The 13,569-nt window shown below is 29.4% G+C and overlaps 1 protein-coding gene across 3 annotated transcripts; it reads left to right on the top strand.

Moving 5' to 3' along the window:
* Window positions 1–1,920: 1,920 nt before the first annotated feature.
* qvr (glycosylphosphatidylinositol-anchored protein quiver) lies at window positions 1,921–9,448 on the top strand. 3 transcript variants are annotated; one of them, XM_018447286.1, is made up of 6 exons: window positions 1,921–2,094; window positions 2,208–2,303; window positions 3,771–3,925; window positions 6,057–6,104; window positions 6,962–7,108; window positions 8,979–9,448. In XM_018447286.1, exons 3-6 carry the CDS (start codon window positions 3,901–3,903, stop codon window positions 9,233–9,235), a joined length of 477 nt encoding a protein of 158 aa, XP_018302788.1. In that variant the 5' UTR covers window positions 1,921–2,094; window positions 2,208–2,303; window positions 3,771–3,900; the 3' UTR covers window positions 9,236–9,448. The 3 variants fall into 3 exon arrangements, with proteins under 3 accessions (XP_018302788.1, XP_018302787.1, XP_018302789.1); XM_018447285.1 differs by having other exon boundaries at window positions 2,208–2,315; XM_018447287.1 differs by lacking the exons at window positions 1,921–2,094; window positions 2,208–2,303 and having other exon boundaries at window positions 3,766–3,925.
* Window positions 9,449–13,569: the final 4,121 nt, after the last annotated feature.

The following is a 13,569-nucleotide window of genomic DNA, read 5'->3' as shown; positions in this document are numbered from 1 at the left end:
TACGTGATATACAGATATACTGGAAAAATTCCCGAAAGATACTGTATGATCAAATTTAAATCTCATAGGACCGACGCGTGAACTTACTAATAATATGAATTAAAGGCCTAATGCCGGTTGAAGCTGGATCTTAATTGCTTTTTAAATAATTCACAAATGTGAATTATACTATATATGTACTTGCATATATACCATATTTGTAGTCATATTCATTAAGCGCCAAAATTTTTCCGGACTATATATGCAAGTACATAGGGGAAAGTGGGGAACTGTGCGTAGTGGTTGTGCGCATCCTGATTTGGTACTTTTCCAATGGATGAAAACATCACTGTGGTGAAACTTTTGCGCAGAAGATCGTCCTTTTAAGATATAACTACAAAAGATTACGATGTAAATACGTTGCTACCCAGAGAAATACAAAAAAGTGAAATCACATCTTTTCTTGTTATTTTAGCATCCAGAAAATAAGGTGGTAAGTCCGTATTTTTAATTTATTTGTTTAAAGTTGCATACGTTATTAAAGTATGTTATTATGTGCGTCTTTTGAGCTGTTATTTATTAAGTTTGATTAAGAAATGTTGAAGTAATCATATTTCATACCGAGTCAGGTCACGGCGGGTAACTGTGCGCAAGCGTTTTGAAATGCGCACAAGTACCCATCTTTCATATACTATATGACTAGCACTAATTTTTTCGTTTTTTCTTTGCATTATTATTTTATTTTGCCATTTTATTTTGCCAAAGTCTATGTGCATTATTATTATATAAGTTTTGTATTTTTGCTTAATATATAAATATATATTTAAAAATATATTTAATATATATTGTAATATAATAAATATATTTTCTGATTTCTTTGTCAACATTCCATAATTCATTCATTTCCTACGACTTTTGCTTTGCTCACAATTATCCAATCCATGCACACAATTACCCGATGCGCGAGAAACTTTTTCACTTTTCCGTTTTTTCTTTTTTGCTAAATACAGCCTTATTGAACGAAAATCTGTTCAATATGAGGATATGTAATGGTAGAAGAAGTTTATGGTTTCTATTTCCATACTTATATTGCTTTGAACTTAGAAAATCATTCCAAGACAATAAATTTCCCTTAGGTGCGCACAATTTACCCACTTTCCTCTACATAGTATATATATATATAAAATTCACATTTGAATTATTTAAAAAGCAATTAAGATCTAGCTTCGACCGGCATTAGACCTTTAATTCATATTAATACTGTATGACTATATTAATACTGTAATACTGTATGTTATAAGTACGTACTATAGGATGTTTTTAGTGTATACTGTTTAAACTACTGTAGAGCGTAGACAAGAATTTACTTATTACATACAAAGTACGTATATCATAGTACGTATATGGAATATTCCAAGAATACTAGTAACATATCGTTTCGATGTTCTTTGAACATTTTCAGAATATACTTGTTCCGTTAGGGTTAAATACATCTTTTCTTTGATACTTATCCGTTTATCTTTCTAGTATACTTAGTTGAAGAGAATTTTCAATTATCACTAATTATTTTAGCTTAGCAGCTTTACAGATAAAGAACACATTGGTGCGCAAGCGCTGTCTCACTGGACAGATTTTGATGGGGAATTACTTATTACTGTTACTATCTTTGGCTATTTTAATATCAATTGTACAATTGGTTGAATATTTGCGGTTGCTCCTGTTTTAAATAAAGCTTCACGTTGAATGCTATCAACGAAAACTATTGTACTACTGTACAAGCCCTTGTCGAAGAGCAGCAGCAGCAGCAGCAGCAGCAGCTTCGTCGGTACAGTTGCCGCAACGTGAGCACGTGGTACGGATTGGCCGACAGCGTCATATTGATCGACCTGAATCTATGCTCCGGTCGGCGCGTTGACTAGCGCGCTCGCCAGTACCCTGAAAGCACTTGTCCGCTGCATTTACAGCGTAATCGCGACCACATATTCGCATCGTGGCTTTCGCGAACTGCATCGTGCTGCATACCCTTGTAACCTTGTTATGTGCGTTTCGCCGTCGCTATACATCGGTGATGTAGACTCGTCGATGGACACGCTAAGGTGTCTGAGCTAGAAAGAGGTATAAGCATAGAGCAATGACGGATTTCGTTAGAAAATCGAGAATCGAATCTGAAATCACGACACGAGAGAAATGACAATAATTCGTTTAAAAAATTAGATTTTGTTTTCCAGACATCATTTTAAAACAACGCCAGTGTTGTCACAAGAAAATCTACACTTCCGGATTCCGTGGTTCAATAACAGTATGTGGGATTCGTGAATGATTAGGTGTATGAATAGGTATGAATGTGTTAAATCTGCTTCGATTTATTTCACAGATTCAAGTGATGTATTTCAAATTTTGTGTAGTTTTACTTCATGTTTTAATTGTAGCTGGCTAAATATTGTTCGATTAAGTTATTATTAACGTAAAATAATATCTAGATATTTTGCACACAAATATATAATATATAAAATACAAAGAATTTAATTTGTTGAATTGAATTTGAAAAATTTCGAAAGAGTTGATTTGAAAAAGATATAATTAATGTCCTTGATATTGAATAAGTACTCAACACAAAGAAGATGTTGAGATATATATATATATTGATATATGTAATTAATAACTTAATATATGTTTATTAATTTTTCAATAGAAAAAGTAGAGTATTTTGGTCTTTTAGAAGCATTAAAATAAATAAAAATGCAAAAAATATTTTTATACCTTTTTTATTAGTCCAACAATTACGATTACATAATTGTTTCTATATATATGTGTGCGTGTAATTTTTATTACTCTTGTCTTAATTCACATACCTTTACAATGTAATTACACATTTATTTCAAAGATGTATTCTTATATCTTATATCTTGTAATATACTGTTTAATTTTCATAATCAATATATTAAGTAATTAATATCATAATTTAAGTATAGAAATTTTTTAGGATATAAATATTTAACGGTACAATTAAATGTTACGTGATTAATTAATAATTATTATTACTATAATATCATAATATTAAGTTCTGTCAAACGATTTAGTGCGCAATTATGTGTGCCTTCTAACAAGCGACACAGTGCGACACAGCGATCATGTCATCTTTGTTTAACATTGACAAGGATGTAATTGCTCGTTGGAAGGCACACTACATTACAGAGCTGCTAAGTGCCTTAAATTAAGCATTCTCTTTTTGTGACAGTTCTCAAATAGGCATATGTTACTATATAAATTTAGAATGAGTAAGTATGCATTTATTATGATCAAATATCAACAACAATTAATATATCAACATTTAAAAAAGCTGACATTTGTTTAACTAACTTTTATTTAACATTAATTCAATGTTATCAACAAAATGAGCAAAATATTATTCAGTAACTAACGATTGAAATAAATATCAGAAAATTCCAACACAAAAAAATATATAATCAAAATGAAATATTATCACATTATAAAAAAGTTTATTTATAGAATTTATAAAACAAATTATCTGAATGTAACTACAATTTGTTAGTATTATTACATTGTTATATTTAAAACAGCTGAGTATAAAAGATTAATCTGACTTGAGCACTTACTTTAATCGTATAATTTTAATTGCATAATTTTACAGCTACTTTCGCGTTTAGGGTAACTTAAAATGGAATTGATGAAAAATATTTGTTATAAATGATATTACAGTGTCAAGTTTGATCTATGCATCTTCAAAAATCTGTCCTAAATTTAATTTGAAAACTGATTCGTAATTTCAGGGAATATTCAGCTTGAAATATACAGTTGGATCAGTTCGCGCTAATCGAGCGTTACGCTATTCGATATTTAAGAAAGTTTCGTCATGACGCGAAGCTAAACAAAGTGTAAGGACATTCTGTCGCTGTCAGCATGTGGACGAATCATTTGATAGTGGGTAAGTGTGCGTGCGTTCTTGATTGGCTTCCCATTTAATTACAAAAGGTTCTTCTATATTTTAAGAAGATATATAAATATTTTTGAACTGAAATAGACTTCTTTCTTACACATCAATATCAATCATACTGAACGTCTAGTTTTATTCATTAAAATTGAAATAACTATTATAATCCTCTTGCTTGAAATTCGGACAGAAAAATTCATATATTTCAAAAATTCATATATATTCAGAGTACAAAATATCTGTTTTTAATGTTAAAGTAATTTCGAGCACAAATGTTATAATGCAAATATATAATCGTGGTTCATACGTCAAAATATTCATTAGCATGAAAATCTGATCGTCCCAATTGGTTACGATCTTGCAATTACTGAGTTTTGTTACGATCTAGAAATCATAGGTGTTATATATTAGATCAATCAACACGCGTACGGCCGCTGCTTCCATGCTGCTAGGTACGTGGACACGTACGTACGTAAGATTCATGAAGAAAAATCACATTTGAGAAATACAGAGGATTGTGGGAATAAGGATATACAGGCTGATATTATATGTACATTCATCATTTCATATATAGTAAGAACTGTTAACAAACTAACAAGTCAATAATTTTGATATAAAATTTTATAAATTATATTTAAAATTTAAATTCTCTGTATTTCAAATCAAATGCGAAGATATTTTCAAAAAAGTGCGTCAGTCATCTCCAAATTATTTTGTTTCACTGATATAGACATTATTGCTGAATGTTTCATTTACGAAGAAACTTGCAAAATGTAATAGTTTCACATTTATGTATATTTACAAAAGCATTTACTTTTATTATCTTTAGTTTACCTATATTTTTATACTTGCTGCACACCACTCGTGCTTTTTCCATTTTCTTTCTATCCTGTTTCTGTATTTTTGTATACTACTATGCATATCTTCTACACATACCTTTTACTCGATATTCCATTACCTTAGAGAATCCTGTGAGATAAACTTTTTTTTAATAATAACAGTAAATTCTGTACATATCTATACAATAATCATCAAAATACTGTGCAAGCATACACTCAGAGAAAGGCATAGTGATAGCAATTGCAAAGGTGGCAACTATATAAGTTTAATAAGTAGAATTAGTATACCCCCCCTCCTTACATAGTTGAAAAAACTAATGTATATAATTAAATAAACTATTTAATAGTCACAATAATTATAAAAGATGTGGTTTATTCAACTACGTGCATTAATTCTACATATAAAACTTGTATATATTTATATAGTTGCTACATATGTATATAGGTAGCAACCACTATGGTTTTTTCTCTGAGTGTAAGAATATCAATTTACTTTACTTACCTATTATAGTCTTATATAGTATAACTCGCTGTAAAACATTAATTATAGCAATATTTATCTTATTCTGTATCGCAAACTATAAATATAATGAATAAAATGCAATTATTATCGATATTGAAACAACTTTTATACGTAAAAATTGTTAACCCTTTGGCCTTTCACACTGTGTATTAAAATATTTATGATATGTGAAAAATCACCTCTTAAAATGTTTCTGCGTATTTACATCTTGTTCTTTAACATACAATATATCTCAAGACTTTTTTAAAACTGTGTATGACCAAGTTTGATTTCTAAATTACATCCCTACAGATATTATCATTTACTATTGTATACTTTTCTATACTGTGTGCTTTCTAAATACTTAGAGATGTTTACACTGCATGAATGTCTATTTTACATCCTATACTTCTATATTCTATTCTTTGTTACCAATTCTTACATGTATACCTCACAATCTACAAAAGTGCAAAAAGATTAGAATTATTCAGCAAACAGAAAAATATGGACTGACTGCCGCACGATTTTTTTTTATTAATCGGATAGCATTATTAGCTAGCACAATTATCAGCAGTCCCCAAACATCATTAATATCGATATGCTAGAGCCGCGCTAAGGAGATAGTAGCGATTGTAATGATAGTTGCAGTCACCGTAGCTGTTATATAATAGCGCTAGTCCTGTTGCTTGCGTTACCACAGATCACACCAAGTTACTTAAGCTAGCTACCTGCGCGAAATGCCAACACACATTGCCTAAAACAGTAACGAATCTTTCGTTTTCAGCGGCAATTGTACTCGCGGTTGCCACCGTCTGTCATGCGGAGTGCCAGAGTGAGTGATTAAGCCAGCTTACTCTCCTCGGTATGCTCGTACCATGTTATCGTTTGCTAAGGACTCTATAAAGTTCGATGAAGCTCAATGCGTTCGCGGCAAAATGATTCGATTTTGTCAGAATGTCCACCTCAGGGTGGAAAAGTGTTCTCCAACGAGAGTTATCCGATTGAGATTGCTCTTGCTTCGAACTGGACGCAAATTGTATCAAAAAACGTTTTGCTTGATGAAACATACAGTTATTTCAATCAAATGTAGAATTTTTGATAAATTATGACAGATCTTTGTAAATTGTAATAAATACCGCTCAGCAATTAATACAAATTAATTATTTTATTCTCATCTAATTTCATCGAACATAACCACATTACCAAAACGTACTATCTATCGTGTTGTGAAAGCGAACGGTGCTTAATATTTCATTTTTAGAACTCACTTTTAGAACGCGCTCATCGATACATGAAACTTTACATAAAAAATGTGCACTCGGGAAATTGTGTAATCCTTATATTTAAATATACATATATATGTATGTGTATATATGTATAATAAAGCGCTAAATATAGCTTATTGATTAATAGCTTATTATTTACAAATGTTGATAATATTTACTGAATATACACATTTGATTAAAAGTTATTATTCATTGTTATTAATGATTATTAATTACTTTTGTAACAAAATGTCACAGAGTCATGTTTAACACTAAATGAAAGTAGGAATCTGTAAATAAATTTAACATTGTTAAAAATAAGTGTCTATCGTAGAAGGATTATGATATTTTTTTAACTTTGTACATTTTTTCCCAAGTGCGATAAGGAGAAAATATGGTCTTTGAAAGCGCATCTATTTCACAGCTCGTTCCATTTACTGCTACGAATGTGATTCATGGACGGATCTCAGATGCAAGGATCCTTTCAACTATACTGCACTACCCAGAGACCAACCACCGCTGATGACATGTAATGGATGCTGCGTGAAAATGGTTCGCAACGCAAAATCACGTAAGTATTTATCTTCATTACAAGAAATCTGCCTTTTTTAGAGCAAATTAAAATGTCTATTAGACTTTTCATAATTTAGACTGTATATCATAGTTGATTAAATTTAAAGAAACTAATTTAATGACGTTCAACATCTCACAAGCGAAATCTGGCAAGTATAAAATAAAAAAGACTGAAATTTGCATGTATAAAGTAGATAGAACTCAAACATAGATCTAATGGTGAATCAATTTCTTGTTGGCTGATAAAAGGTTTTAAGGAAACATTCTTTTGAAAAATATTTTTTCGTTTCTAAGCGAATATCTCCAAAACAAAGGGAAATACAAAAAATATTTTGAATAAAAGTTTTATAATTTCGAAAGCACTCGAAAATATAAAATTTTCAAAATAGCCCTATCTTTTCTTTTAATTTCTTTTAATACCATTTACCTTTTCTTTTAATTTAAAAACTTTTTCCAACTCAATTAAAGTTTATTTCACGTGAAAGCGTATACTTGACGGTAGTCCGTTCGGATATGTGCTTATTTGGTGATGTTTAGAAATTAATACCTGCTAAAGTATTGCAAAAATTGCAAAATGGTAAACTTTTCGACTCAGTTCAGTCCGCTCTACTTGCTCTAGAAGTGATCTTGCAAGGGATATCCATATAACTTGATCAAAATGTTTTTTTTGTATTCCTTATTATTTTGGTGTGCGCGCGATCATAGAAAAACACTTAGAAACATTCACTCACTTAGAAATATAAAAACTGATTTTTCTTAAAAAAGAAATGATATCACTTGTAAATCTCGTTTATCAGCCGTAATAAAATCCATCTACTTTATCTTTATGAAAATTAAGATTTTCTTTAATTTTACACTTGAACGTTTTTTTTAGTTAATTATGGTATTATGGTATAAAACAGTTATATATATTAAAGAATCATTATAACAGCATGTATCTTAATCGACCATGTTAGATATATACCTATACAGGGTGTCCCAATAACTATTACCACCTGAAATATTTTCGAATATATGTCTAGAGAAAAATTTGTACAACCAAAATTGTACGATATGAAGGAAGCTATTATATGGCGATAATAATTTTTTTGGAGGCGCTTAGGAGATTTGAAGGTCAACTTCATTTTTTTAAATGGAATTATATAAATTTTTTTACATAAATGATTTCCCTAATTATTCTTCATAAAAAGTATTAAGATAATAGCATCGAAAAATCAATAGTTTACGAAATATTTTATACTTTATTCTGGCATATATTGACATAAAATGTTAAATAACTCGTAAATTAATAAATTTTTGATGCTTTAAAAAGATATGACTGCAAAATGGATAATTTTTTAAATAAGCAACTATGTATTTTCTTTACTCCAATTAATTCATCATTATTCTGTTCATAAAAGTATTAAAGTACAATTATCAAAAAATTATTAGTTTATGAGTTATTTAATATTTTATGTCAATATGTGCCAGAATAAAGTATAAAATATCTCGTAAACTATTGATTTTTCGGTACCATGGTCTTAATACTTTTTTATACAGAATAATTAGAGGAATCATATTGTGTAAAAAAAATTCATATAATTCCATTTAAAAAAAGGAAGTTGATCTTAAAATCTCCGAAGCGCCTCCATCTGGACAAAAATTATTATCATCATATGATGAGCCCACTTTACATCGTGTAATTTTGGTTATATAAATTTTTCTCTACATCTTATAGATTAAAAGATATTTTAGGTGGTAATATAGTTATTGGGACACCCTGTATATAATAGTAAATATAAAGTAATTAATATAATAAATATAAATTAGGTAAATTTTTACAATCATCAGAAACTTACTTATTGCTCATTATTCCCTTTGGCTTACAGCGTACGAAAGCGTAAGAAGAACCTGCACCGCGCAGCTACAAATAAACTTATTCATGGTGGACCACGTGTGCATGATGGAAAGTACCGGCACTGGTCACATGTGCTTCTGTGAGGAGGATATGTGCAATCGTGTACCCCCAACCTCGAGCTCGAATTCCGTACTCCTACTGATCCTGTCGACTATCCTTATTCTGCGTTCGACAATCTTAAGAGCCTCCGCTTGCTTTGTAGAACGTTGCAATAATCATATCGTATAACATCAATTAATTCGATCCACCCACCGCAGTGGTGTCCAATCATATCCTTTGTAGAAATTTTAGCGAGTCGACAAATCGACAACACGACCAGTCGTCGGAACGAACGATTAAAGCCAACTTCGATCCCGAAGGTTAGATCCTTCGAGATATTGAAGAAAGTAGTCAAAAGCATATAGAGCGATGGACGATTGATGTATATCATTATTATTAACTTCGTGCCTCTTTTAAGCGCATGTTATCCATCCATTGGATCGCATAGAAATTGAATATATTTCTGTAATATAAAAATTTTATCAAAGTTTTGCATATCTTATAATAGATACCGTATGCTTAATAGAAGATGATAATGTTATAAGATGAGTTCGGTATATGTTAAGCTAAAGAAATATATATATATATAAATAGACGTTTGCAAGTAAGATACAGTATATTCGTGTATTCTCGTAAAAAATTATTCATTATAATGTTGCTCAAATTAATTTTATTAATTAATTTACGTTTCCCTCGAAGGACAAATCCTTTGAGGTAAACATAATATGATGGTGAATTCGGTCATTTGCAGTACACTGAATTGATGCACATTCAAGTTGCTTTATATTAAGTATTTAAATGCAGTAACACAGTAATAAAATAATACATGTATATTCTGTTAAATAATGTGTGACAATATCACATTATTAAATATTTTTCATTTAAAATATTTAAATCCTTTTACATTTATTTTTGTTAATTTTATGGATAGCAGATTGTAGGCACCGTAATTTCACACAATTATGGTTCTATGCCATAATTATGGTCCAAACTGATATTTGAAATATGAACATCTGACAAACACTGTTAACGTACTAAATGACAGAGCATAGATTGAATGATATTGTTATGGTATTGAAACATGGTCTGTCTGCTGTTGTGTGATTTTGGACTATATAGTTGTGTGAAATTATAATCTAGTGTAATGCAGCTGATTAAATTCTCAATAAGAGAGTTAGACTGGGCATCTACTTTTAAATGAAAGATGAAAGAAAGCTAAAGAAAGTTATTAAATAGCATTAATAATAAATATTATGATAAACTTATCTTGGAATAGAATTAGATAATTATTAATTACTGTAACTCTAATAGAAAATTTCGTCTTGTTTTCCATAGCAAGATTTGCCCAATTTGTGAACATCGTTCGTTCCGATCATTGGCCTTAGACAGCATCGATAGTACTTAGGCGTTTCTCGTGTAGAAATCATCCCTACTATCTAATCGACATCTCTAACATTTACGGGGCGAGTCCGGGTTCTTTATTAGTTGCTCTTCGAGCAAGCACGCTAGCATCATTATTAGTAATATAAACCCTGAGGAAGGAATTTTATTGAAAAACAAGCTAAATCTGAAATAGAGTTAAATTACGTGATCTAATTAATCTAAGTTTGAATGATAAAAGCCGTTTTGTAGCAAAATTGACTTAATGCAATAATTCCATTAGAAAATTTAATTGTTTCTGTAATATCATTTGACATACATTGCATACAGATATATTGCAAATTATTATTTAAATTATATAATTCTACAATATTTCTTATTTCTAGCATTTTTGATGCTTTAAATATTTGGCAATTATATAGTTGATTGTAAATATTTATTGTTTATTCTTAAAAATTCCTAAATCTTAAAAAAAGATACAATACATAGTTTTAAATTGACAAGTAGAATATAACTTCAGTAGAACGTAAACTTCTTCCTTAGCGTTACCGGGCTGCATGTACTCGACTGTCGTTCAGGAACATCGATGATGATTTAGCCCTTTATCTCGATATTACGATAAAGAGAAGAAACAAAATGTGGATACTCTAGCTTTTGAATTCTTCTCACAATAATGCACCTCACTGTGATGTTCGTTTTATTCTAATGCGACAATGTTCGACGCGACTGGTCGAGTTTCGTTTGATGCAAAAACTTATAAAGAAGCACAACAAAATTAGACGAGGTATGAACGCCGATTGTACATCACGTATTACATACGTATAAAAAATGTTAACATACATAAAGGTTTCAGAAATTTTGATTTTTTTATATGGAGTGAGTACTAAAAAAATAGTGAAAAACAAAAATTTGATACAATTTTATAATAAGAATATTTTCATATGTATATCTAAAAATATTAGTAATATGCTAAATGGATAAAATTATTACCTTGTGTATTAATTTCTTCAGAATTATACAGCTAATAATCGATATATTATTCTACACGATAGATTTTAAAATTCAAAGGTTTATATAATAATACTGATAACGTATCATGTACTGCACTCATAAAATAATGACTATATGACAATATTGGTGACACTGTAATGACAAATGGCGTTCATTCATCGTGCAATTCAATCGATTTAGTAGAATGCTTCCTTGATTGTATCTAATTATGATTTTCTTTTTCTCTTCTTTACATCATCATTTTTCCTGTCTCTTTTTTTCTTTCTCCATCATTCTCTCTCTCTCTCTCTCTTCCTCTTTCCCCCCTCTCTCTCTCTTTCAAATAGCTTGATTTTTTAATTTTTGCATTCTTCTTAAATTCTTCTTACTCTATAACTTCCTTGTAGATACATTTTGGTAGTTTTAGGAAGAGTATTCTCACATACTTAAAATAAGAGAGATGGGAGATAAATGAATTTACAATAGAAGGCGAGCTTGTACGATAGAAAGGTATTCTATCTTATTGTTAGAAGGCATGGTTGCAGCATGCACAGACAAAGCTGACAGACGCAGAGATAACCAGCCGACGAGCAGCGAAGATGATTTTCTCAAGTTCCTTGGCCGCATATATGCGCAAGTTTTTTAAAACGTATATTTAAAAAAAACATTTTGTCTGAAAAATCTTAGAAGATTGGATAACAAAGTAATTAAAATCCATTTCATGCTATATAAAAATTTTTTCTGTAAAAATTATAAAATAAAAATATAAAGAATTTCGAGTTTTTTGATAATAAATATTTAAAAATTCAAAGATTGAAATGAATTTAAGAAATACAAAATTTAAAGTAAGATTCAGCTTTAGAAAAATGATTCAAAAGTTAGAAAGAAATTTGTTAAAAAATGTATTTACAAAATTTGGAAACTTAAAGATTCTAACTATAAATTTACGTAAAAGTTCAATAACCCAAAAATTTGCTAAAAATCTTCTGAAATTAGGCACACACATAAGAGTCTAGATCATTATATTAATAAAGTTTCAGAACCTAAGAAAAGATAGAGTCGCACGTAAATAAAAATGAAGTTGAGTGCATGGATTGTAGCGTTGTAAAGCCGTACGATTTATAGAAAGTCAACACAAAACATATATTTTTATACTTAAACTTATATTTTTATACTTAAAGACTCTTTTGTTTGCATAAAGATTAATTTTATGTATATTTCGCTGCGTGGATAGAAAAGCGAAATAAGTCAAAATTTAACCTTTTTATCAACGCAGTGAAATGATGCGCAAAAAAATTATTTAACTATATTTATTATATACTTTCAAGAATGACAAGCAACGCCAACATATTACCGTCATTTTTTTTATAATAACGATTTGGTAATGAGTTATAATAACGTTAGGTACAATTTTTCATAACGATATAACGATAACCAGCGTTGAAACAGTCACTTTTAAAAGTTCCCATTACGCGTTTCTCATTAAAAAATGAAAATATCTCATTACTTGAAGAAAGTAATACATTACTTTACTTATTACGTAACGTTACGTAACAAATACTAACGTTAAATAACGAATTATTTTCTTCAAGTAACGAGTTATTTTCTACCATGAAAAATTGTAACTTCATTACCAATTAGGAAGTTTTTGCAATAACGTGAATCCAGATACGGTGAACACTAAAGTCACATTATCCTTTTCTTAATTAGTTGTTAAGAAGAAGATAACCTGATCTTAGCGTTCACCGTATTTGGATTCACGTTATTGCAAAAACTCCCTATTATTATAAAAAAGTGACGATAATGACGTTATAAGAAACATGTTAATCTTTTGCCATCTTTGTATATTTTATATACTTCTTAAAAAGAATAAAAAAGAATAGTCTTATTTATGTAATTATTTTATTATATTTATAATAAATTATCACTTATATAATTATTTTTTTTCTAATAAGAAGATATTTCTGTAGTAATATTCTTTACTCATTTTATCTAAAAACATTTTCTTTATATGTAACTTCTGTATCTTTATACAATTTATATAATAGTTTCATAAAAAAATACTTTAACATAATTATTTTGAAATATTTTATAAGTAACTTAAACAATATGTTTTGTGTAGTTAATGGTTAAAATCAAATTAATTAATATAG

The sequence above is a fragment of the Mycetomoellerius zeteki genome, unplaced genomic scaffold (genome assembly GCF_001594055.1).
Source record: "Mycetomoellerius zeteki isolate Tzet28-1 unplaced genomic scaffold, Tzet1.0 scaffold20, whole genome shotgun sequence".
Lineage (NCBI taxonomy): Eukaryota > Metazoa > Arthropoda > Insecta > Hymenoptera > Formicidae > Mycetomoellerius > Mycetomoellerius zeteki.
The sequence above is the reverse complement of the archived record's forward strand: the minus strand, read 5'-3'. Positions and strand labels throughout refer to the sequence as shown.

Excerpts from the sequence above, each read along its gene's own strand:
- qvr (XM_018447286.1), top strand. The coding sequence starts at position 3,901 with ATGTGGACGAATCATTTGATAGTGG. Across the intron at positions 3,926-6,056 it reads GACGAATCATTTGATAGTGG|CGGCAATTGTACTCGCGGTT; the intron begins GTAAGTGTGCGT and ends TTTCGTTTTCAG. Across the intron at positions 7,109-8,978 it reads GGTTCGCAACGCAAAATCAC|CGTACGAAAGCGTAAGAAGA; the intron begins GTAAGTATTTAT and ends TTTGGCTTACAG.